Source organism: Typopeltis vanoorti, chromosome 5 (assembly GCF_054136105.1).
Source record: "Typopeltis vanoorti isolate ZY-2024b chromosome 5, IOZ_Tvanoo_1.0, whole genome shotgun sequence".
Classification (NCBI taxonomy): domain Eukaryota; kingdom Metazoa; phylum Arthropoda; class Arachnida; order Uropygi; family Thelyphonidae; genus Typopeltis; species Typopeltis vanoorti.
This window is the reverse complement of record NC_143553.1, coordinates 69,776,411-69,801,771: the sequence shown is the minus strand read 5'-3', so window position 1 is coordinate 69,801,771 and position 25,361 is coordinate 69,776,411. Positions and strand designations below refer to the sequence as shown.

Genomic DNA, 25,361 nt, shown 5'->3' with positions numbered 1-25,361 from the left:
GCTGAAGAATACGTTGACAAGCAGGTTATTGTTCCTCTCTATCGAGCCTTGATAAGACCCCATCTAGACTACTGTGCTCAGATTTGGTCACCTAGGTTACTTCTTGATGGGGAGGATTTGGAGAGGATCCAGAGGCGAGTGACCGAGATGATAGCAGGTCTGTGGAATGAACTGTATGAGAACAGGTTGAGGATTTGTGGGTTGCAAAAATTGGTTGATAGGCGGAGGAGGGGAGATATGATTGAGACATTCAAATTACTGAAGGGTTTCTATAAAATTAATTCAGAAGATATTTTTGAGAACAGGGCTGGTTGTGGGAGGACTAGGGGACATCCATGGAAACTGGGAAAAAGTGTGGTTAGTAAAGGTGTTAGAGCTGGGTTCTTTAAATGAGTGGAATGCGCTCCCTGAGTCTGTAGTGGATGCTGTGACAGTGAATGAGTTTAAGGCGAGGTGTGATAGATACTGTATGAATGTCAGATAGTTGTGATGAATATGATTTGGGGCCTCCCTCGATGAGTCTAATGACTCCCTGGAGTTGCCCGTAGTAATAGTAATAATAGTAATATTTTCATGGAAGCCAGTTTTACTGAACTGGGTTATCCTCATTTCTTGACTTTTGATTTAGCATGTAAACACCTAATCAGCTTCTGGTCACATCCATTTGCTGTTCTGTCTTCATACCTGATGAACCAATTAATTGTTATCTTTCATTCCTTCTACTTATATTCTTTTTGAAGTTTTCCTCGCTGTTTTCTCTAAAGACTATAACTCCTAGCTGTTTAAGAAACATTAACAGATTCCTCCTTTCTCCTTAACCACTTGTATGCTGTACGTCATGCCAACACTTGTGTATATGTATTAAAAATAAAATTTTAAATAGTTGCATGTTATAGGTTAAGAAATGTATGTAAAAGAGAAAAATATCAGATATAGAGTTTCAGCAAATGTTTGAAGATATATTTAGTTGAAAACAAATATTATATATATTTATTTAAATTTGTAACAATAAGATAGTTGGCAAGTACTGTGATAGATAATATATATTCTTTTTCACTTTTTTCTCTTCAGCCAAGCTCTAATAAGAAGTAGGCTCCTTAGAGAAAATGGAAAATACATTCCTAAACAGGTAAAACAATAATAATATTTTGAAATATGTGTTTATTATTTAATATAGGAGGACTTTGCTTAAATAATGGTTATATTTTTGTAAGTCATGGTAATTGTTTTCGATTATATAGAAAAAGATAGGTACCAAGTCCAAACAGAACAGCAAGAGAATGCTGTTCTCACTGTTTGGACATTGATCTATGCCACATCTTGAACTTAAAGCACTATCTGGTTTACATATTCAATGTTTAGTGGACTAATTTGTAATTTTGAGTTAATAACTTAATTAAATTAACTATAGTTACATATTTAGAATTTTTGAAAATTATTTCCATTCTCAGCGCTCTTTTCCTTTGCCATCATTTCTGGTTATTTTTCTTGGAAGAACAAAATCTACAAACAGAAGGAACTGCTATGGGTCCCCTCTTCTCACCTCCTCTTGCCAATTTTTACGTTGAAAATTTTGAAAAATGAGCCATAGACCCTTTCAAACTTTCTATCTGGCTAAGATATGTAGGTGATGTGTTCTCTATTTGGCCTCATGGTCCAGACATGTTAGACTCCTTCCTCAGTCACCTCAATAGCCTACATCCAAGAATCCAGTTTATGATGGAAAAGGAAAATAACAATAGTTTATCCTTCCTAGACACCTTATCATGCCATCCTAATGGTAACCTTTCTTTCTTTGTATATAGAAAACTTACTCACACATCAGATACATTCACACTCTCCCACCACCATCCCTCTCAACAATATGGCATTATTAAAACTCTAACCAATAGAGCCCACACGCTTTGTTCCAGTGAAATCTTCCTTTCAACTGAACTCAACCATATACACAACACCTTCCTTTCCAATGGTTACAACGATTACAGAATTAAAAAAATAATCAGTTCGTCCCCCCCATTGTGAAAATTTCTCTTCATTTCTGAAGTCCTCTTCAGAAGGACTTCAGAAATGCCATCACCATATCCTATGTCTGTGGCACATCAGAAAAAAATAGCCAGATCCTTAAAAAAGTACAACCTCCACTCAGCATTTAAGCTCCACTGTTAACTTACTACCCTTATCCGTTCCGCCAAAGATCAGCTCTCTCAGTGCCTGGAGTATATAGAGTACCCTGTTCCTGCAAGCCGGTTTACTTTGGACAGACAGGCAGATCAGAACCATCTGTTTCTTCTTCTTCTTCAACCTTTTGGTTCTGTCCACTGCTGGACAAAGGTCTTCCCCATGGTTTTCCAGACCACTTGGTTTTCTGCCTCTCCCATTCATCTCACTCCTGCAATTTGTTCCAGTTTCATTCCTCCACCTTCTTCTCGGTCTTCCTCTTTGTCTTGCTCTATCCATTGGTCTCCACTCTATTGTTTTTCTGTCCATCTCCCATCACTGCATCTGGCAATATGGCCAGTCCATCTCCACTTAGCCTGTTTAATGTATTTTACAATATCCATGACACTTGTTTGAGGTCTTATCCAGGTATTTGTCTTAATGTTATTTTTAGCATACTTCTCTCTATGCGATGTTGTGTTGTTTTCAGCTTTTCGTTTAGGGCTTCTGTTAAAGGCCATGTTTCTCCTCCGTATGTTAGGACAGCAAGTGTGCACTGGTCGAAAGCTTTCCTTTTTAGACTCACTTCTGAATATTTCTCTCATTTTCCCATAAGCCATCCATCCAAGGTGAATTCTTTGTTCAATCTCTTTTCTTTGGCAATCCTCAAAGGATAACAGTTGGCCCAAATATACATATGAAGTAACTTGTTTTATTTCATGGTTTTCAACTTTCACAGTTCTATAGTTTATGTATTTATTCATCATTATTTTTGTTTTTTCTTTATTTATTTTTAATCCAATTACTTTGGAGGCTTCATTTAGTTGATTTAGCCTTTCTTCCAGATCTTCAAGATTATCTGCTATTAGAACAACATCATCTGCAAATTTCAGATGATGCAGCCTTTCTCCATTTATGTTTATTCCTTTTGTTTCCTAATCAAGGCTTCTAAAGACTTCTTCTAGTGCAGCTGTAAATAATTTGGGAGATATGTCACCTTGCCGGATGCCTTTTTTGTACTGGAAACGTTTTACTGTTTTAATATAATTTAATTACAGAAGTTTCAATATATGGTTTCTCAGTTTCCTGGGTTTCAAGTGCTTTTAGTGTTGCAGATGTTTTAACTGAATCAAATGCTTTTTCGTAGTCTATATAGGCCAGACATAAGGGTTTATTGTATTCAATTGATTTTTCAATGAGCTGTCTTAATGGGTGACTATGGTCCAAAGTATTGTAATTCTTCCTAAATCCAGCTTGTTCATAGGTTTGCATTCCCTCTAATTTAGATTTTATTCTATTATTTATAATTTTTGTGAAGACTATATATATATGGTGGGGAGTAGGCTTATAGGTCTGTAGTTTTTAATTTCTTCCTTATTGCCCTTTTTAAAAATTAATATTAGAAGTGAATTGTTCCAATTTTTTGGAATTTTTCTATGTTTTAGGCATTTATTAAAGAGTTTAGTCAGCTGTTTGGTGACAGGACTTCCTCCCAGTTTTAAGAAGTCTACCATAATTCCATCTTCTCCTGGGGCCTTTCCATTCTTCATTTCCACTTCACAGAGATTCAGGTTCATTGTATTCTTCCTCACTCGTTATCTATAGATGATTCTTGGATGTCTCGGTCTTTGTCTTCATAGAGTTCAGTATAAAATTCCTGAATTCTTTTGATTATTGCATCTCTATTTTTTATGAGTTCACCATTTTTTCCTCTTACAGCAGCTATTTCCTTTGTTCCAACTGATAATGTTCGTCTTATAACCTTCATATTACTATTGTTTTCTATTGTTTAATTTTCCTAGTATTATACGATCTAATTTCATGTTTCATCCTTTTACATATAGTTTTACAAATTTCTGCATATTCTATTTTATTGGTGTCATTCAAATCTCTTTTCATATCTCTTCTTTTCTTCATCAGATCTAAGGTTTCCTGTCTTAGTTTTTCCTCTCTTTGGTGCCTTTTTTACACCTCCTGTTTCTAGTTCACAATTCAAGATGGATTTTGTTAAGATTTCATTAGCATCATCGATGGTAGTAGCTGTGTTTAACTTTTTTAGTTCATTTTTGAGTGATTCTCTATAACAGCTTTTATTGTGCTAGATGTTTTGTAGATTCACTAAATTAGACTTTTTTCTTATGCGCTTATTCCGTTCCCATTTTTTGTTGATCCATACTTTTGAATTGAATTGAATTTGATTTTGGACAGAGGAACGAAAGAGGAGAAAGACTTATTGAATTCGCAGAAGAAAATCAATCAAAAATGGACTTGGAGAAGCCCAAATGGACAAACTTACAATGAAACAGACTTCATCCTCTCCAACAGAAGATATATAATAAATAATACTGAAGTGCTTAATAGATTCAATACAGGACGTGACCACAGACTAGTAAAGGCAAAAGTATGGATCAACAAAGAATGGAAACGGAATAAGTTCAGTGTATCATATCAGTGTATCAATATCATATTCACAGTGGTAGAGTAGATGTCTATCTTTTAATCACATGAGAGGTTCTTCTTTCCTTCTTATCTCTGAAAGGCCCACAATGTCCCATTTTATATGTTCCAATTCCTTCATCAGTTCTTCCAATCTGTCATCATCCCGTAGAGATCTGCAGTTATATGTCCCTACTAATATCATTGTCATTGTGCACTAGGTGGTCTCATTGTAGCTAGTGGAGACTGTAGCATATTTTTCAACCTAGACTCTCTGCTTTTTATCCTAAGTCTAGGCTTTTTATGCTGGGCAACAGACAAGCCAGTATGTAATTTTCCTACTTGATTCATCATTTGCATTGTCCTCGTGAGGAGGTATTTGGCCTTATAGCATCATGCTGGCCAGATGGCTCGGTGCCTCACAATAGTGCATAAGATGAAATGACACAGCAAAATAGGAAAGATTCATCCCTAGCCCTCAGATACTCTAATAGCATTGGGGATAAGGAGCAAGAAGAGAAGAAAGAAGCAAGGAAGGAAGAGGAGGGACCAGTCTACAGATAATACAGTAGATGTATATTACATGAAGTAAGGCATGGTCCAGCATTGGGTACTTCGGGTTTGCCACACCTGTACTCACTAAAGTGAGCCCCTGAGACCATCTGTTTAGAACACAAATCATACATCTGCAATAATGACTGGTTGATCTAGCCTTGCAGACCATCTTGTGGATATAACCCACATGATCTCCTGGAGAAAAACCACCATAGTAAATTCAAAAAAGAAAGACTGTTTTTAGAATCTGCAGTGGCACTCAGAAACCAGCCGAATTTAAATAAATATGGTTGTATAAAACTTAGCAAAATTTGGGAAACTTGAATTATCCGAGATCCCACATTACATCCTAGGCCACTTATAAACACTCATAGAAGGCATACTATCTAGATAGGATTTTAGTCACCCTCGTGTTTCACTTAGTATTGTATTGTATTTGAGTGTGTTGTCACAAAAGTCATTTGTAATCCCTGAAAATGTCTCAGTGACTGAGATGAAATATTGAAAGCATTGACATTAGTTTTAGTCCTTTCCCAGTGCTGAAAATATTCTATTAAATCTCCAACATGATACTGTTATAGTTTGGTATAACTACATTGAATCACCATCATCAGCAATTTGGTGATACGGGCAGATCTGGTCACCCAGATTTTGTAGGGGATGAAGAAGTTATGAAGAAGATCCAGAGGCAAGTGACAAAGATTGTGGCAGGTCTATGGAATGCTCCCTATGAGAACAAATTGAAGATTGAAACTATCTGATAGACAAAAAAGAAAGGAGGATTCATGATAGAAGCATATAAGTTATCAAAGAGATTTTATAAGATTGACACTTTTCTGTTCTGATAAGACTTTTCAGTACATGGCAGGAATAGAGAGAATGAGGGAGCACCCATGGAAATTGTGCAAGGGTACTGAGAGTAGATTTTTTGTTTGGGGGGTAGGGCAGTGTGAATGGTTGCTAGAGAGATGGTTGTGTGTGCTTCATCAGTGACTAAGTTCAATAAGAGGTATGATAGGTATTGTGTGAATAATGGCTAATCTGTGAATAACTGATCAGCTACAATGAGTCTTCTGACTCCATGGGGATAGCCATATTGTGATAATACTACTACTCAACTGGTGTACAGTGGAGTTTGTAAATTCTCAACATTTTTTAATCTTCAGGAATCAGAAACTGGGCATTGCAGTTTCCAAGAATTCTTGAAAATCCTGTAAACTTTACTTTATTGATTTAATATTTGCAATTTGTCTTAAATAATTTTTTTTTTTTTTTTTAAATCTAATCATAAAACATTGTAATAATGAATTCTACATTTTAGTATAGAGGGAAAAAGTAAAATTTAATTAGCATTAGATATTGAAAAATAAGGCTCAAAGTTTGATTGGGGAAAAAAAATCATTGGTACAGCATATAAATATCTAACATTAAACGCTTGTTGAAAAACAATGAGTTTTAAGATTAACATATAAGAAATTGAAAGCACAGTATTATTACTGTAAACAAAAATAAATAACAAAGCTATATATTGTTCATGTATATTTATTGCTAAAATAGAACTTTGAAAAAGTGTTAACCGCTCGGTCGGAAATTCTTGGTATTGGCTTAGTTCCAGCCTGAAGTAGAAAAATTTCTTTCACTTTGTGTTGACATAGGTTTAATTGTTAGTACATCTAAGAAATTTTAGGTGCACTGTTAGTATATACGTTGCTTTGTATACATTAATTTCACTTTTTAATAATGAAAATACCTTGTTTGATTTAATTGGCTTCAATTTTGCCATTGAAAGGAATATATTTCTTGCTAGCTCTGTTTTTAAATCTCTTCTAATTCTCAAAATTCATAATTTGCCATTTCTTCATTTATATTGTTCATCACCATCTAAGGGTCAAAGCCAAATAACTGGAAGGAAACCTCCACATTGCCTTTAAGGAGAAATTCTTCTGTAATTCTTGCATTCAGCTTTATTCTCATTTTTATACATGATAACTATGAGACTTCTACTCCAATCATCTGGAATTGGAGTAGAAGTAGAATCAACCTATTGACCAGGCCTTTTGAATTTATTCAAAATTGAAGGAAAATTTTTTTTTTCCTTAACTATTTCAACTTTTGTATTCATATTATACACACACACACACACACACACACACACACACACACACACACACACACACACACACAGTGGTATCTCACTAATCCAAACCTCCAATAATCAGAACTGCAGTTTGAAAGAAAAAAAAAGTTTTATTTATTATGTATTATTATTTTGTGTACTATTATTTTTATTTAATAGGGGTGGTTAAGGGTCAAAGCTGTATAACTGAGAGGAGACTCCACATAGCCTTTAAAGGAATACGGAGAACCGACCAGGGTTTCTGACCTAATGTCCAATCCTCACCTTCTCATTTCTCATGGTGCACCCTGTTGGGTATCTACTTGATTACTGAATGAACAAGGATGGGCTGGCAATTTGGGATTTAGCCGACCAAATTGTATTCTTATTGGCTTAAACCAATATACAAAATGATGGTACAACATGACAAAATTTCATGCCAGCTGAGGTGTCGCCCATTTAACAAGCCCCCCCCCCCATTGTTGACAAGGTGCCAAGAGAGAAACTATTCAATACACTACAGTTATATTGTGTCAATGGGGCATTATATCAAGCAATACTTAGTCTTTATTTGAGTTGTAAGTCAGCAGTTAGAATTGAAGGAAGTACAGGAAGATGGTTTAATGTTAAATCGGGTGTGAGACAAGGATGTACATTATCCCCTCTGTTATTCATTATCTATATGGATCACATTATGAAGGAAAGTGGTATTAAACATGGTATCAAAATTGGAGATGTTAATGTTAGCTCTTTGCTTTATGCGGATGATGTTATACTTCTAAATAAATCCGCTACAAATCTGCAAGATTCTCTGACTAAATTGAATAACTGTTGTAATAGATATGGTATGAAGGTCAGCAATAAAAAGATAAAGACAATGAAAATAGGCAGAATCATTGAAAATGTCAACTGTGTTGTGAATAGAGAACCTGTGGAACAAGTAAAACATTCCAGCTTCTTAGGCACGATTTTTAGTGAAGATGGTTAATTAAATATGGAAATAGACAACAGAATCAATAAAGCTGGTATGGTAGGAAGTCGATTAAATAAATTCATATGGAATAAGAGAGAAATTAGTCGGAACACTAAATTAGCTGTATACAAGACAGTGTTCAAACCAGCTTTAACTTATGGATCTGAGAGCTGGGCCAGAAGTAGAACACTTGACCAAAGACTAGAGACCGCAGATATGAGAGTCCTGAGAAAGATTAGAGGCGTGAACAGATGGAATCAATGGCAATATCATATTAAAAACGAGGATATTAGGAAAGAACTTGACATTGTCAGCATCCAGGAATGCTTTAGCAGAACTAATCTCAGGTGGTATTGTCACGTAAACAGAATGGGCGAGGAAAGATTAGCAAAACAAGTGTTCTCTGCCAAGTTGGCAGGAAAACGACCCAGAGGAAGACCAAGATATAGGTGGATTGATATGGTACAAAGTGCCTTAGACGATACAAATATAAGATCTGGTAATGTTGGGGTCTTGACAAGTAACAGACTGATTTGGAGGAAAATTGTAGATAGGAAGTTAGTAATGATGTAAATTTTTCATGTAGTACTATCATACCCTGTATACCCCTTGAGGGTACATGGCAGGAATTTGATGATGATGATGAATATTTTTATTTAATAATTATTATTTTAACTATTATTATATATTTCATTATTATTACAGTACAGTATAACTACGGTGATATGCAAAAAGAGGAAATTCAAAACGTGCAAAATTTGGTTAAAATATAAATATAAATCCAGATGTTGAAATTTCACAAACAGATGTTACGGAATGGATTACAGGTAGAACCAAAAGGGAATCTGAAATCAAATTAGATGCTGAAATTATAACTATGACGCTACAGAATGAATTAGAAGATGATGATGACAATAAAGAACTGGAAGAAAAAAAAAGTAAAACATAAAGACACAATTGACAGCTTTAATATGTGTCTAGAATGGGCTAAGCCCATTCTATATACATATTACACATAATGGGATACACCATTCCACAAAATTTTATTGCTAATGCAGCTCCGAGAAGAAGCATTCGAAAAAAGTTTAGCTTCCATGAAGCAAAAGAAAATCGGTGACTTTTTTACCAAGAAATAAAAAAAAACTTTTTTGTATGTGTTATTTTATGAAACTTTTTTTTTGTGTTGTGTACAAGAAAGTAAAAATTTTTATGCAAATTAAGTTATGTACTGAACTATGCAATTTTATTAAATCGGAATCCTCAATAATACATACAAACTAAATTTTTTACTAAAATAAACTTGTGTACTCTATAATTTTTTAAGTTTTACATTATAGTACAGTAGCTTTTTTTTTCTTTCAGTTCATTTATTTACAGAATTAAATTTATGTACCATTAGAATCCGATTATTTTTGTCTTAAACGCTAGTTATTGATTCTCTTAGGGGGGAAATTCACTAATCCGAACTTTTTGCTAATACAACTGAGCACGTTTTTTATTAGTTCGGATTAGCAAGATACCACTGTATATGCATTTATCAGGCGACCCTCAAATAACTTAAACCTTAGTCAATGGGCACAACACTTAAATCATACATGCAGTTTTATGCATCTTAACTAGCCAGCAAAGTAATTTGTTAATGTAATTGAATAATTAAGAGATCGCTGTGTGTGTGTGTGCGTGCGTGTGCGCGCTTACCCAGAATGTGAATTAATCATACATCATTTATATATATGTATATACAAAACTACTCATATCAAACTGCACGTGTATAATTATATATGTGCATATGTTTATTTTCAAGGCTTTTTTGATGAGGAAAAGTTTTTTCAACAATGAAGAAACTGGATACTTCAAAACTCAGCATCGTCCTCCTGCAATGCAAAACCCTATGACTGATCCTACAATGATGACTGATATGCTCAAGGGAAATTTGACTAATGTATTGCCTATGATACTTATTGGTGGATGGATCAACTGGACATTTTCTGGCTTTGTAACTAGTGAGTAATGTTAATATCATAATTTATCATCTTTATATGTTTTTGTATTAAAATTTAAAAATATTTTTGATGCATATTATATGCATCTTGACATGCTTTATATAATTCCTCCAGTTGCAAGATACATGTACATTTTTCATTATCTGACATCTGAGAATGCAAAACTTAGGATCTCCTCTTCATGATTTGCTCTGGCTCAAAATTTCCTTGTTGAAGTTTGCAGCAATCATTTGCTGTATTTATCAGTCTCAATTCTGATAATTACTCCCAGCTGTTTGAATATTCGCATCTGAATCTCAGTTTTTCCACTTTCCAAACACAAAAACAGTGAGGTTTTTCCTTAGGGACTTCAGTGCTTGCAACTCGAACTGGCTTCTGTTCAGCTCCACTGATTAGATTTTGAAAGGAATGCCAACATCACTAAATGGTCAGGAGGACCTGACCATTTCTTAACCAGTTCTCCTTCCACATGTACTTTAGATATCGGCTATCTTCTTGGTAAGTAATATCATCCAAGTTTTCTTAACTATGGAGGGTCCTTAACCCAGCCATTCCTGGTTTTATTAGTCTTTTGAATTAGATCATCATTTCATGATTTGTGCTCTTGGGGGGCAGGTAGTTATTTTTTATTTTTATGGAACAAAGACATTAAAAGTCATACTGCTGCAGGACACAGGTTACTACTACTACAGCAGTACATATGGTAAGCAGTTAGTAGGATAATCACAAACATCCATGCCCCTACCTGGATTCGAACCTGCAGCCTCTTGGTGGAAAAGCGGATATGCTAACCACTCAGCCAACCAGGCTGGCCTCTTGGGGAGGAGTAGGATAATAATATTACTTGTAGTAACAATAATATTATTAGGTCTTTTTCACCCATCTTTATTTAAATCTGTTATTTTCCAGGTATCCATTGTTGTCAAGGTTTATCTTCTAAGGCAGTGGTTCCCAACCTTTTTCCACTTGTGTACCCCTTGTTTTTAAAATAGCTGTTTTTAAATACTGACACTTTTGTTCAGCGCCTATCTTAATGTAAAATAGTGAAAATGAGGTAATGAGTTGGGAAAGGAAAATTACTACACTAAAAGTACAAACTACAGATTTAATTTTACAATATTCGTAACACAGAAATAAGTATAGCTTCACGTTAAATATTGATAATGATGATCAAGTATTTAAAGCACTTTTGATTTATTATTAATAATATTTATTTGTGTTATTTGAAAAGTCTGTAATAATTGGTATACAGATCACTAGCCGATTGAAACATTGTTGGTGAGATTGTTGAGCTTGCTTTGATGCACTTAGTTTCTTGAAATTAGGCTCTTTTGAACCTGATTTCAAGGATGATGAGTGACAAGCATGAACCATGCATAATGTTGGTAGAAGAATGATTTGGGGGAGGGGCTCATAGCCACACCCTCGCCAATCATCATTCGCTAATGTGAGCTAGTTTTGAAGTGTCTCCATTAGATACTTCAAAACTTAAATTTATTGTTCCGTAACTAACATTTTGCATTTTGTTTACTTGTTTTTCAGCCATTACTGATTATTTTCTGTGTACCCCTGAATGGCCCAGCACATACACCGGGGGGGGGGGAGTATGCTTACCACCAGTTGGGGAACCGATGTTCTATGTCATTACTTATTAACTGCATCTTTGTCTCTTTTTTTTATCATCCTAGGCATCAAAATATCTATTTTGCTAACAGGTTTTTTTTTCCATTAATATTATTGGCTTTTATTGAGAAATGGGTACAATTTTTTAAATGATTGCAGAATTTAATTAAAATCTTGTTTAGCTTGAGATTAAAGAAGTGTGTGTGATACATATTTATGAACCAACATGGGTACCCTATTTGAAACAGCAATTTATAAAATTTCTTTAAATTAAAATACAAATTTGTACCATAATCACATACACATCTATGAAGTAATTTAATCATAGTTGTTACGATATTAATTTTTATTTAACCAAGACACAGTGTTTCCTGTTATTTTATGATACTTTATAGTATGATACATATTTGTCTCAGTTTCATGCAGATTATTACATATTAAGAAATATGTATGTATGTAATAATGTTACTTATTAAATGGCATCTTTTTTCCTTCATGTTGGAGGTTTAATGAAATATTTACAGCACTAGAAAGGATTAAAAACAAATTTTAATGCTTTCAATATTTTGTCTCAGTACTATATGCTATAATAAACACTGGGTGACTAGAGGTTTCAGAAGATTCTGCACAAAAAGAATTCCAAAAAATAAAAAATAAGCACATCAGAAAGTATAACATTCTATGTAAATCTAAATCGCAACCACAAATTCATCCACTCCATACAGTAGTTAATCTATCTTCAAAAAGTCTCAGTGAAGATGCCATCAGTGCCTGAAGCCTCAGCCACAATTTTGCCATTGCACTGAGAGAAGTGCTGTTGCTAGACATAATGTGCAACATAGAACATGGAATCTGTCACATAGCTCTGGAAATAGCCAACAACATCAGACTTGACATCACCAATATCCTCTCCCAGTCGTTCCCTCCAAAAATTGATTTATTTTCTCATCAGCTCGCTACTCTCAGAAAATTTTTTTTTTTATGTTGAGCCCATATACGTTGCCTGGTCAACCTATAGTACTTTAGTATTATATGGGTATTATTTAGTATATGGGTAGTAGTAGTGGGTTGGGAAAGGAGAAACTTGTTGACATTCGATTTAAAAGCCTGTATATTGTATTCCTTGGGAAATACATCAGGAAGAAGGCTGTTCCACAGTATAGCAGTAGCAGGGATGAAGGAGGAGGAAAAGAAACTTGTTCTGTGGGTTTCAAGGTGTACTGTGAAAGGATATTGGGCAGCAGTTGTATGTGTTCCAATGGGCTTAGTACAGAGTGAGGGAGTTATTGATGCTGTTTCAAATGAACATTTTCCATGGAAATATTTATAGAATATACAAATTGCAGAGACTAGATGTCTATGTGAAAGTGGGGGGAGTGAGTTAGTAAGAGATGGATCATTTATCAATTGCTCTCCTCTGTATTGAGTCAAGCATTTTGAGGGAGCTTTTAGAAGCCCCACTCCAAATGTGAGAACGATATTCTTTTATCTGGGCGAATTTGTGATTTGTATTAGGTTAACAGTTGTTTTGAGGTGAAGTAACGTCTTGAGTGAAAGAGAAATCCTAGTTTTTTGGAAGCTGAGGATGCAATGATTGTGATGTGTTTATGCCAGGAGAGGCCTGATGTCATGGTAATTCTGAGAAGAGAAATTTCATCTTGTCTGTGAATTTGAGTGTTATCAAAAATAATACTGGAGGAAAATGGTTCTTTTTTATGGGAAATAAGACAGAACTGAGTTTTACTAGCGTTGAAGTTGACGAGGTTATCTGAGCTCCATTGGGCTCGGATAACTTCGGAGATGGCTTGGAGGTCCGAATTAAGGGAAGTTGTGGTTGATGTTCTGTGGGTTGAAGTGGATTGTGTAGGGTAAGGTTTATCAAATGAAAGGGAGGAGTGCAATGTGCTGTCATCTGCAAAACTGTGTATTGGGTTGGAGATCAACTGAAGTAGGTCATTGATATACAGAAGGAAGAGGGTCGGTGAGAGAACTGAACCTTGTGGGACCCCAGCGTTAGTTGGATGGTGAGAGGATATGGAGCCATCTACCATAACACATAGTGTGCATCCAGACAGAAAGCTGGCAATCCATCTGCAGGAGTTCTGAGACAGTCCAAATGATGGAAGTTTTTACTAAAATAAAGAGCCAAAAGGCTTCACTTCGGTGATGCAAAATTATATAAATTAAGTGGATATTAAATCCAACATTATTTCAAAGCCGAATACAGAAACTATAAAAATTTTGGCGAAGTTTGACCAGAGAGCTTAATGGGAATATGCTCGTTGCCATATTACGGGTTGCCCCAGCCAAACAATAGGAAACACGATCGCTAGTAAGCATCCATATATTCATCTCCTGTTGTTTGTTTGATAAGATTTCACTAGCCTGACAGCTGTTTCAAACTCACTGGTTTTTGTCAGATACTAGGCAGAAACCTAAGAGAGCAAAAAGTCTCAGTACTAAGGAACTTAAAGCATGGGAGAGATGTATTTTCTGTAAGCCAACTCTCAGTCGGTGCGGAACCTATTCACTAAAGTATGTACTAAAATTAAGAGCTAAAAGGCTTCACTTTGGCAATGCAAAATTAAATAAATTTAGTGGATATTAAATCCAACATTATTTCAATGCCGAATACAGAAACTTCGAATAATGTTGGATTTAATATCCACTTAATTTATATGATGGAAATTTGCTTAGTAAGCCTTTGTTCCAGATCCGGTCAAAGGCTTTAGAGATATCACGTGCAACTACTCGGAATTTACCAAATTTTTCCATGGCATTTGTTCAGAGATGAGTGATATATGAAAACAGGTCACCTGTTGATTGGCATCGACGGAATCTGTACTGAGGAGTGAGATAGGCTGGTAGTTGGTAGTGATTTGTTACCCTTTTTGCTGCACAGACCTTCAGGACAATTGGAAGAATGCCATCAGGGCCAGGAGCATTTTTTGTGTCTAATTTAGACAACAGGTTTATGATCTCTTTCTGGCAAAAAGGATACAGGAGGTGTTGTATGTTGAGCAGTTGGAATGACTGGGGGGGGGGCATTTGCCATTGTCAGTTATGCGTGCATTCGACGCAAAGTGTGAAGCCAGGAGATTAGCTTTTTCTGTGGGTGATTTGCAATTGAGCCATCTGAGCATGATATGGGTGGGAGTAGTGTAGGGCAAAGGTTGCAACCATTTGCTTTGGCGGCTGTCGCCAGGACAGGCTGCAAGTTTCCTACTTTTCCTGTTTAAATTCTGTTTTGGAATCATCGATAATTTTCTTATATCTGTTTCGGGCTTCAGTATAGGCACTGAAGGAGGATGGAGTTCTTGATTTGAGCCAGTTGTGGTATGCCTGATTTTTCATTTGTACAGCCTTGGCACATCTTTTGGAGAACCAGGGTTTAGATAGGGGGATGGCAGTTCAGAGAAGTGTGGGGGAAATGTATGTTTTCATGCCAGTGAGGATTACTTTGGTGATATGTTCGGTGCATATGTTTGGATTGGAAGACTGGAAGCAATAGTCCAACCATGAAAATGAAGCATGGTAGTTGGAGGCTGTCCCATTTGGCACTATTATAATGTCAAACTATTGTGTGGGTGTGACTGTGTAAGCATTGTTACATGGGGGGAGGAGGTGAGTACTAGGTTGTGGTCAGAATTACCAAGTGGGAGCACTACATTCACTGTACATTTGGAAGGGTCATTGGTAAGAAAGAGATCTAGGGTATTTGGGAAGTGATTTGGGTTATCCGGTATTCTGGTCGGCTTGTGAATGATTTGTGTAAGGTCATTAGTGATGGCAAATGTTTTGGCATCTCTTCCTGCAGGATCTGTACAACTGGAAGAGGAAAGCCAGTTGATGTTATGGACATTAAAATCACCTAGAGAATGATTTCACTGTTAGGAGAGTGGGACTGGAGGAGGTGAGCACTATAAATAGAGGAAATTAAAGAGCTTGGAGAGGTTTTGGTGGTATTAGGAGAGCGATAGAGACAGCAGAAGTTACAGAAAGAAAAAAGTACTGTCATCACCAGAGAAGATAAGGGTAATGCCATGGAATATAAATGAAAAATGGATATTATTCTCCGAGATCATGCTGCTTACATCCCACTAGATCACAATCTAGTGGGATGTAAGCACAAAAACACAAGTTATAAAAATTAAAAAAACTTAAAAGTATCTTCCTGGCCACTGGACGTTACAAAAAAACTCAAATCTTTCAGCTCTTCCCCCCCCCCCCCCCAGATGTATGGTTTATCTAAAATCCAGAAACCTAATTCCCCCCCCCCCACACACACACACAACACACACAAGATCTATAGTAGATGCCACTCATGCTCTATGCTACAAATTGTCAAAACAGCTGGCTAACTCTCTTATCGTCCTCCCCCACTGGACTTACCATATCTTATATAAGAAAAACCTTCATTTTAAAACCTTAATTGAAATCTAACTTTAAATAATAATAATAATAATAAGAGTTCCAAGGGAGTGGAAAGAGAGCAAAATAATTCCCTTGCATAAGGGAGGCTCTAAGACTGCAGTATCAAATTATAGATTAATTTATAGATCAATTAGTATCTCAGGTGTGGTGTGGTAGAAGTACTGGAAAAATTGGTCAAAAAGAGAATTCGAGAGAATGGGTGGATAAAAAAAAACAAGGATAAAAATATGATATTGTTATGAGGGACAGCATGTTTTTGTGAAGGGTCAGTCATGCCTTAGTAATTTCCTAACTTTTTATAATAGAATAACAGCAGAATTGGATAAAGGAAATAGTTATACAGTGATTCTGCTGGATTTTACAAAGGCATTTGACAGAATACCATATGGAACTCTGTTATGCAAATTAGAACAAATGAGGATGGATATCACACTGGTTAACACGTTCGCCGCCAACTACGAGTATACTCGTATGACGCTTACTGTTGGCAACGAGATTACTGTACTGACCTTGAAGAAGTGAAATTGCTTGGCTTGGAGCTAGCATCAAAACTGTGTATTCTCATAGATGGTATATGCTCTGCACAAGCCAACTACGAGTATACTCATATGACGCTTATCACCGGCGACGAGATTACCGTACTGACCGTGAAGAAGTGAAATTGCTCGGCGCATGGGAAAAGACTATGCCGAAGTAGCGTGGCAGCGAACGTGTTAAGTGGATAAGAGGGTGGTTGCTGGACAGATATCAAAAAGTGGTATATTCAGGGACAAAATTAAGGCAAAAACAGATGACTAGTGGTGTGCCACAAGGTTCAGTGCTAGGACCATCATCATCATCAAATTCCTGTCATGTACCCTCAAGGGGGTGTATAGGATATGATAGTACAACATGAAAAATTTACAACATTTCTAACTTCCTATTTACACTTTTCCTCCAAATCAGTTTATTACCTGTCAAGACTAACATTTTCAGATCTTATGTTTCTATCTTCTAAGGCAGTTTTTACCATATCAATTCACCAATATCTTGGTCTTTCTCTGGGTCTTTTTCCTTCCAACCTAGCAGAAACACTTGTTTTTGCTATTCTTTCCTCTCTCATTCTATTTAAGTGACCATACCACCTGAGATTAGCTCTGCTAATACATTACTGGATGCTAACAATGTCAAGTCTTTAATAATGTCCTCGTTTTTAATATGATATTGCCATTGATGAAATCTGTTCACTCTCCTAATCTTTCTCAAGACTCGTAACTGCAAAATCTAGTCTTTGGTCAAGTGTTTTACTTCTAACCCAGCTCTCAGATCCATAGGTTAAAATTGGTTTGAACACTGTCTTGTATATGGCTAATTTAGTGTTTTGACTGATTTCTCTCTTATTCCATATAAATTTATTCACTTGACTTCCTGCCATACCAGCATTGTTGATTCTATCATCTATTTCCATATTTAAATTACCATCTTCACTAAAAATTGTGCCTGAGTAGCTGAAATATTTTACTTGTTCTTTAGGTTCTCCATTCATGATGAAGTTGATATTTTCAATCTTTATGCCTATTTTCATTGTCCTTGTCTTGTTGTTGCTGACCTTCATATCATATCTATTACAACGGTTACTCAATTTAGTCAGGGAGTCTTGCAGACTTGTAGCACAATTATTTAGAAGTATAACATCATCTGCATAAAGCAAAGCGCTGACATTAATGTCACCAATTTTGATACCAGGTTTAATACCACTTTCCTTCATAACGTGATCCGTATAGATAATGAATAACAGAGGGGATAATTTACATCCTTGTCTAACACCAGATTTAACATTAAACCATCTTCCTGTACTTCAATTCTAGCTGCTGACTTACAACTCAAATAAAGACTACGTACCATTTGATATAACCCCACTCACACCATACAACTGTAGTGTTTTGAATGGATTTTCTCTTGGCACCTTGTCATATGCCTTTTCCAGATCTATAAAACTAAATACAGATCTTTATATTCCCTTGATTTCTCAATTATTTGTCGTAAAGTGAAAATCTGATCCAGACAGCCTCTATTTAGCCTGAATCTGGCTTGTTCTTCAACAAGTTTCTCTTCCACAATCCGTCTCAACCGTTTCTCACATATACATGCCTAAATTTTACCAAGAACACTCAGTAGAGAAATACCCCTGTAATTCTCACATTCAGTTTTATTTCCCTTTTTATATATATGGGTACTATGAGAGCTCTGTCTGTGTGGTTAGCCTAGTGGCTTTGCACTTCGCAACCATATGCCTGGGGAATGAAGGTCTTGGGCGTGGACAGCAGGGTTTTTTCCGCCAGTTTATTTGGGGTTTTTCATCTTGCAAGCAGACAAACCTGACCTGTGAACACACACACACAGGCTACGGTCATAAAAATACGGCAAGGAAGGCAGCGGGAAACCGCCTTGCATCACTATTTCCCTAGTAATCAGCTGGAACCATCTCAAAGAGAGGAAGCCTTAGGAACAGATCAGATGAGAGCTCTACTCCAATCATCTGGAATTTGTTTCTCTGTCCATGCCTTCTAAACTATGCAGTGCAGCCACTGTAAGGCTTTTATACCTCCATACTTGAGCATTCGAATATCATCTACTCCAGCTGCCCTTTCCACATTTCAGGCTTTTGATGCCTTTTTCTTCAAGTCTGGATATATATATTCCTGATTGCATGTCTGTTGAGCATTTTTTACTACTGGACTGTCATCACTGCTCGTTTCGTGTAGCAATTTTTCAAAGTAATTACTCCATACGTCAAGGATATCTTTTTCACCAGTTTTCATGTCATCTTTATCATCTCTGATTCCTTTTACAGCACTCTTTCCTCCATTTCTGAGCTGTTTCAACGACCTCTGGAATATCTTGCCACCTTCTTGATATTTATTTTCTATGTTCTTATCAAAGTCTTCCCATGACTTTTGTTTAGCTAGTTTTACATAGTGTTTAGCTTTGTTGCATTTGTCTCTGTATTCTCTAAGAGCACAAGCTGACTTATTTGTCAGAAACTTTTGATATGCTTTCTTCTTTTCCTTCACTGCCTCTTTAACTTTAACTGTACCACCATGGAGTTCTGATTTTTTTATCCTTGCAGATAACCTCACCACATGCCTCTCTGGCTGAATCAATGTTTTCTTCAGGGATGGCCACTGAATATCCAAAGTTTGGTTCCTGTTCTCAAACTCTTTCATTTTTTCTTCAATAATGTTTGTGTATTTTAATCTACAGTTCACACCTGAGAGCTGCTCAACTTTTATTCACTTTAAAACTTTCTTACATGCACTTTTCAGTATGAAATTCAATTTTATCCTGGTCAAGACTAAAATGGTGATCACTTCCAATTTCAAATCCTCTGTACACTCAAGTGTCCTGCACCAGAGAGAGAACATCACCATCAACAATAACATAGTCAAATGAGACTGTTCTTATTCCTTGTCTCTTCTCCCCATGTGAATTTATGCACATATTTATGTTGGAACATTGTGTTAGTAATAACCAGTCCATGTCCTGAGCAGAAATCCAACATGTATTTGCCATTATTATAAGATTTGCTCTTTTCTCCAAATTGTCCCAAAATATTTTTGTGTGTTCGACAATCATTTCTTACTCTGCTATTTAGATCCCCAATCAGTTGCTTTCTCTAAAGCAGCAAAAAATTCCTCCACTTCTACCTTAGTAGAACCTTCTGTGGGACCATAGGCACAAATAAGTCTCATTGTCCAGTTACCCATTCTAATATTTGCCCACATCACTCTACTTGAAATTGCTTGCCATTCAAGAAGATTAGCCTTGTATTTAGTGTTGAATATTATGGCTACCCTTTGTTTTCCTTGATTATCATTGCCTGAATATAACATTTTGTATTTATTGCTCAGAAAGATCTCGCCAATTTTTGCCTTTTTTGTTTCAGTCACCCTCATTGTGTCGATCTGGTACTTATCCAATTCCTCCATTTCTTTGCCATTCTGGCTTCTTATGTTGATAGTATCAATCTTCAACTCTAGTGATGTTGGGTTGGGGTGTGTTTTAGTATTTGTGCTAGGACAATTGCTGTTTAATTTGTACATAAATGATATAGGAAATAACCTGAAAGGAAATGTTCAGTTATTTACTGATGATGCGAAATTAGGTAGAGTAATAGTTAATCAAGGTGATGTGGAAAGTTTGGAGGAAGATTTAAATAGACTATCAGTATGAGCAAAAGATAATAGGTGTCAATTCAGTGTGGAGAAATGTAAAGGTATGCATATTGGGATAAACAGATAACAAGTTGAGTTTCACATTGATGGCACTACTCCACAAAATAGAAGTAGCTAGAGATTTAGGAGTGGTGGTAGACAGAATTAAAGTTTAGAGGACATATTGCTCATAAGATTACTTGGCTATTGAAGAACACATTAACAATTAGAGATAAGGAAGTTATTCCTTTTATAAGGCCCTGATACGTTCACATTTGGATTACTGTGCTTAAGTTTGGTCTGCTGGCTTTCTTGAGGATGTGGATGCAGTGGAGAAGATTCAGAGACGAGTGACCAAGATGGTGAGTGGTCTGTGGAATGTTCCTTATGAAGATAGGTTGGGGGTGTGTGAATTGCAGAAGTTGGTTGATAGGAGAAAAAGAGGGGATATGATGGAAACATTGAAGTTGCTTCAAGGATTTTATAGGATTGATGCAGGGGAATGTTTCATTGCTTGGCTGGAGTGGCCAGAACAAGGGGGTCATTCCTGGAAGTTGAATAAAAGTGTGGTTGGTAGGGATATGAAGACTAGACTTTTTTTTTTGAGAGTTGTGAATGAGTGAAATGGGTTGCCAGAGTCAGGTGGAGTACCTTGTCTGTTAATGGGTTCAAGAAGAGAGATGATAGATTGTGTGGATAATTTTGGTCTCCTGTGATGAGTCTTCAGACTATATGGAGGTGCCCATATAATAATAATAAATGCTTCGTGTATAGACCATGCAGAATCAGTATTCATAACATTATCAAGTCAATATTGAAACAGTTCAAACACATTTCAAAGCCAACTTAAGATACAGTAGACACTCACTGTTTACTGTTTGATTTTCCTGTGTCTGTCTTCTCGCTGTCTACAAAGATTCATCTCCCTCCTCACGTTGTTTCCTAAGAAACAAGAGATGTCAAGGAAACAGAACAAAGGAAATGGGCTTGAAATCATGAAAAAAACACACAGGATTGGTAGAAAACCACACACAAAAAGCATGCAAAATGACAAGTACAAATGCAAATGGTAAAAGAAGAGTATGAAATAATAAAAAAACATTTAAAATCCAGAATTAATTTTCAAATTACAAAATGTTATTTTAGTTCAAATTAATGCCACTTACCAGAAATATTTATAGTAAACTAACTGTACAGTCTGTACCATTGAAATCAAAAATAACCTGAATTACAGCAGTTATGCAAAGAGGGAGAGGACACAAATGAGCAGCTAGCCTGCAATAGTCAGCCTAAGGGTAGAAATTGGCACAGCTGGTGTGAAAAAGTCAACTTCCCATATATACAGAGACCTAATGATGCACATTAGATTAGAAAATTAAATACGGAAACTTAAATTTACGTGAAATAAATTTATTAGCTGTAAAATTTTTGCTTACATACATTAATAATGGGACATGATATAAAATAACAATAAATAAAACATTTTCAAACAGTGCCACATTATTTTATTTTTTAATTTTTTTTTAATAATTAGTAATTTTGACTGTTGTCATTTATTGCTGTCACTTTTTGAAAATGATTCTTTTATTGTCATTTTATATTGTGTTCCATTATTAATATACTGAGGATGCCTATGATATGCAGGCAAAAATTTTACAACTAATAAATTTATTTCATGTGAGTTTAAGTTTTCCATCTTTAATTTTTTCCAAGTTTGTCAACATACCTACCTATATTAAAGCAGCTATGGATGATAGGTCTATATCCAGTTACAAAGCTGACTTGTTCATACCATTCATGCCAATCACCCAATGCTGAATAATGCAGACCAGCTGTTTCTTGCCATTCTTTTGTTCTCTTTCTATCCGTTTTCTTTGTTTACTGATCTCGGCTGTGGTTGGCTCCTTTCTCTTATTTTCTAGTTTTAATACAAAATGCAAACAAATTTTATGATTTTATGTAGTATTTCCCCATAAGATTAATGCTACCAGCTGTATTTTGTGACATCATTTATGAGGAAATTCAGCTGGCTAATGAAATGTTTTGTGCAATTTACATTATTTAAAATAGCCTAAGTTCTATAGAACCTAGACTAGGTCTAGTTCATTATAGTGCATCATTATATTATTGTATGTATCTGCTCTATGATGTATTGTAAGACAGTCAAAGTACTAAACTAAACACAGTTTGCCTTCACAGAGTTTATTTATCCTTATTTTTAAAATGTAATTTTTTTTTTCTCTACAGCAAAAGTCCCTTTTCCATTAACGCTGCGCTTCAAGCCTATGTTACAAAGAGGAATTGAGTTAATGTCTCTAGATGCATCTTGGTAAGTAAACTAAAACATATATATATATATATATATATATATATATATCAAAGTATATATAATTTATAAAACTTTAAAATTAATGCCACAAGGATATGCTAAGCACAGTGGGAAAAGTCTCAGGCACCTATTTATCTTCATCCAGGTAATCCAGTATTTCATGCTGATGTTTAAAATGATTTTTGCAATTATTAAATGTTTTATTTTTCTACAGTTGGCCTGTATGTAAACTTTCTCAAATTATACATACTCTCACATTTAAAACTGGCAAATATAACTCTGAATATGCAATTATTTGACTTTCTCACCTGTGCTAACATATTCACTGTAATCGTTATCAAGCATTCATTTCATTTCTAATTGACTCCAGAAAAACATAATTCACCATTATTTAGGACAATGCTGTCCAACATCTGCACATCAGAAGGTCAAATATTATTAAGCAGATGAAGAGCCAAAATATTTACCTAATTTATCTAATATAATATAAATAATAAGTTTGTCATGAAAAAATAAAATTTTATTATAAACAGATAGGTATGTGCAATGATTTTTTAAAAATGTAAGTTTATTTAATAAAATTTTTAAAAGTTATTATTAAAAAGAAGAATTGAAATTGAGCAGCTTTTATAGATAAATTGTAGACTGAACTATACTTACATTATTCAGGAAAAAATGAAACTGTTCAAAAACAAGAACCAAACCCTGGAGCCTCAGTGGCAAACTCTGAATAAAACATTGATTGATTCAGCTAGGGAGGCATGTGGTGAAGTGTTTGCAAGGATAGAAAAATGAGTACATCATGGCAGACACAAAAAATAAAAGAAGCAGTCCTGGAAAACAAAGCATACCATAGAGTTTCTATGGCATGCTTTGTGACATCATTTGTGAATAAGTTGACAGATGTCCTAAAAGAATACAAAGAAAAATATAACAGTTTCAGTTATGTGTAAAAGTAGCTAAACATAAGTCATGGGAAGACTCCCATAAGAATATAGAGGATAACTATCAGGAAGGTGGTAAAATGTTCTGGAGACTATTGAAAAAGCTTAAAAATTGAGGAAAGGAATCAAAGATGATAAAGGTGACATGAAAACTGAAGATAAGAATGTTCTAGATATCTGGAGTAATTACCTTGAAAGACTGCCAGACAAAACAGTAATAAGAAATATCCAAGATGAATGTAAACAGGAGTATATATCAGTACTTGAGATTGATTAAAAGCCTGAAATGTGGAAAAGCAGTTGGAGTAGATGATATATGATGAGAAATGCTCAAATATTGAGGTATAAAAGTTTTGCAGCAGATAAACTGCATAATTCAGAAGGCCTGGTCAGAATTTGAATTCCAGATGATTGGATTTGAGCTCTCATAGTTCTCATCTATATTAAAAAAAAAATATAAATAAATAAAACTAAATGTGAGAATTATAGAATCATTACTTTACTGAGTGTCTGAAGTAAAATTTATGCAAGCATACTTGAGAAGAGACTGGGAAAAAAAAATTGTAAAAGAGAAACTTGCAGAAGAACAAATGGAGTTCAGGCCAAGCAGGGGTTGTTAAGATCAGATTTTCATTTTACAAGAAATAGTTCAGAAATCACAGAAACATCACAAGTATCTGCATTTCAATTTTGTAGACCTGGAAAAGAAGCATATGATAGGAGGAACAAGGGAAAAGCTGTTCAGAATGCTACAGTTATATGGGTAAATAGAATATTATGCAGAGCAGTACATAGGCGATATTTAAGTTGTAAGTCATCAAATTGAAGGAAATACAGGAAGATGGATTGAGGTAAAATCAGGTGTACAATAAGAATGCACACTATTTCCATATTCTTATTCTTCATGTATATAGATTACATCATGAAAGAAAGTGGCTATTAGAAATTGGAGATATCAGACTTAGCTCTTTGCAGTGATGATGTTATACTCCTAAACATTCAATGCAAGTCTCCAGGATTCTCTAAATTGAATGATTTAGTTTGAGAATCCTGTGAAAATAAGCAATAAAAAAAAGACCAAAACTCTGAAGATAGGCAGGAACATAGAAAGCTTAACTACATTTCGACAGAACCTTATAGAACAAGTAAAATATGTTAGCTCTTTAGGCACCATTTTTAGCAAAGATGGCAAATTAAATATGGAAATACACAACAGAATAAGCAAAGCTGGTATAGTAGGGAGTCAATTGAATAAATTTATATAAAATAAGAGAAATTAGCCAAAACACTAAACTAGTATATAAGACAGTGATCAAACCAGTTTAAATTATGGATCTGAGAGTTGGGATGGAAATAAACTTGATCATAGATAATAAAAAATAATAAGCTAATGCCTTTTATTCCCTTATAGGAAGTAGACAAGGCCTTTAAATCCTATCTAGCTTTTGAAAACTGAGTAGGCAGTTCCATCTCCACCAGCAGCCAATCAGAGCTAGCTGGCCCATGTCTATCACTAATTATAGGTGGCCACCAATGAAGAGACTGTCAAACAAGTGCTGCTATCTTTTGGTACCTTACCCTAACAGGATATGTTACTG

At 35.3% G+C, this 25,361-nt stretch overlaps 1 protein-coding gene across 1 annotated transcript in view; it reads left to right on the top strand.

Moving 5' to 3' along the window:
- The window catches only part of EMC3 (ER membrane protein complex subunit 3), an 83,998-nt gene that overhangs the window by 15,283 nt on the left and 43,354 nt on the right, over positions 1-25,361 (top strand). Inside the window, exons 2-4 of the mRNA XM_090393167.1 lie at positions 1,072-1,129; positions 10,042-10,240; positions 22,738-22,819. Coding sequence (XP_090249293.1) covers positions 1,072-1,129; positions 10,042-10,240; positions 22,738-22,819 — 339 coding nt within the window. The remainder of the gene's footprint in view (positions 1-1,071; positions 1,130-10,041; positions 10,241-22,737; positions 22,820-25,361) is intronic.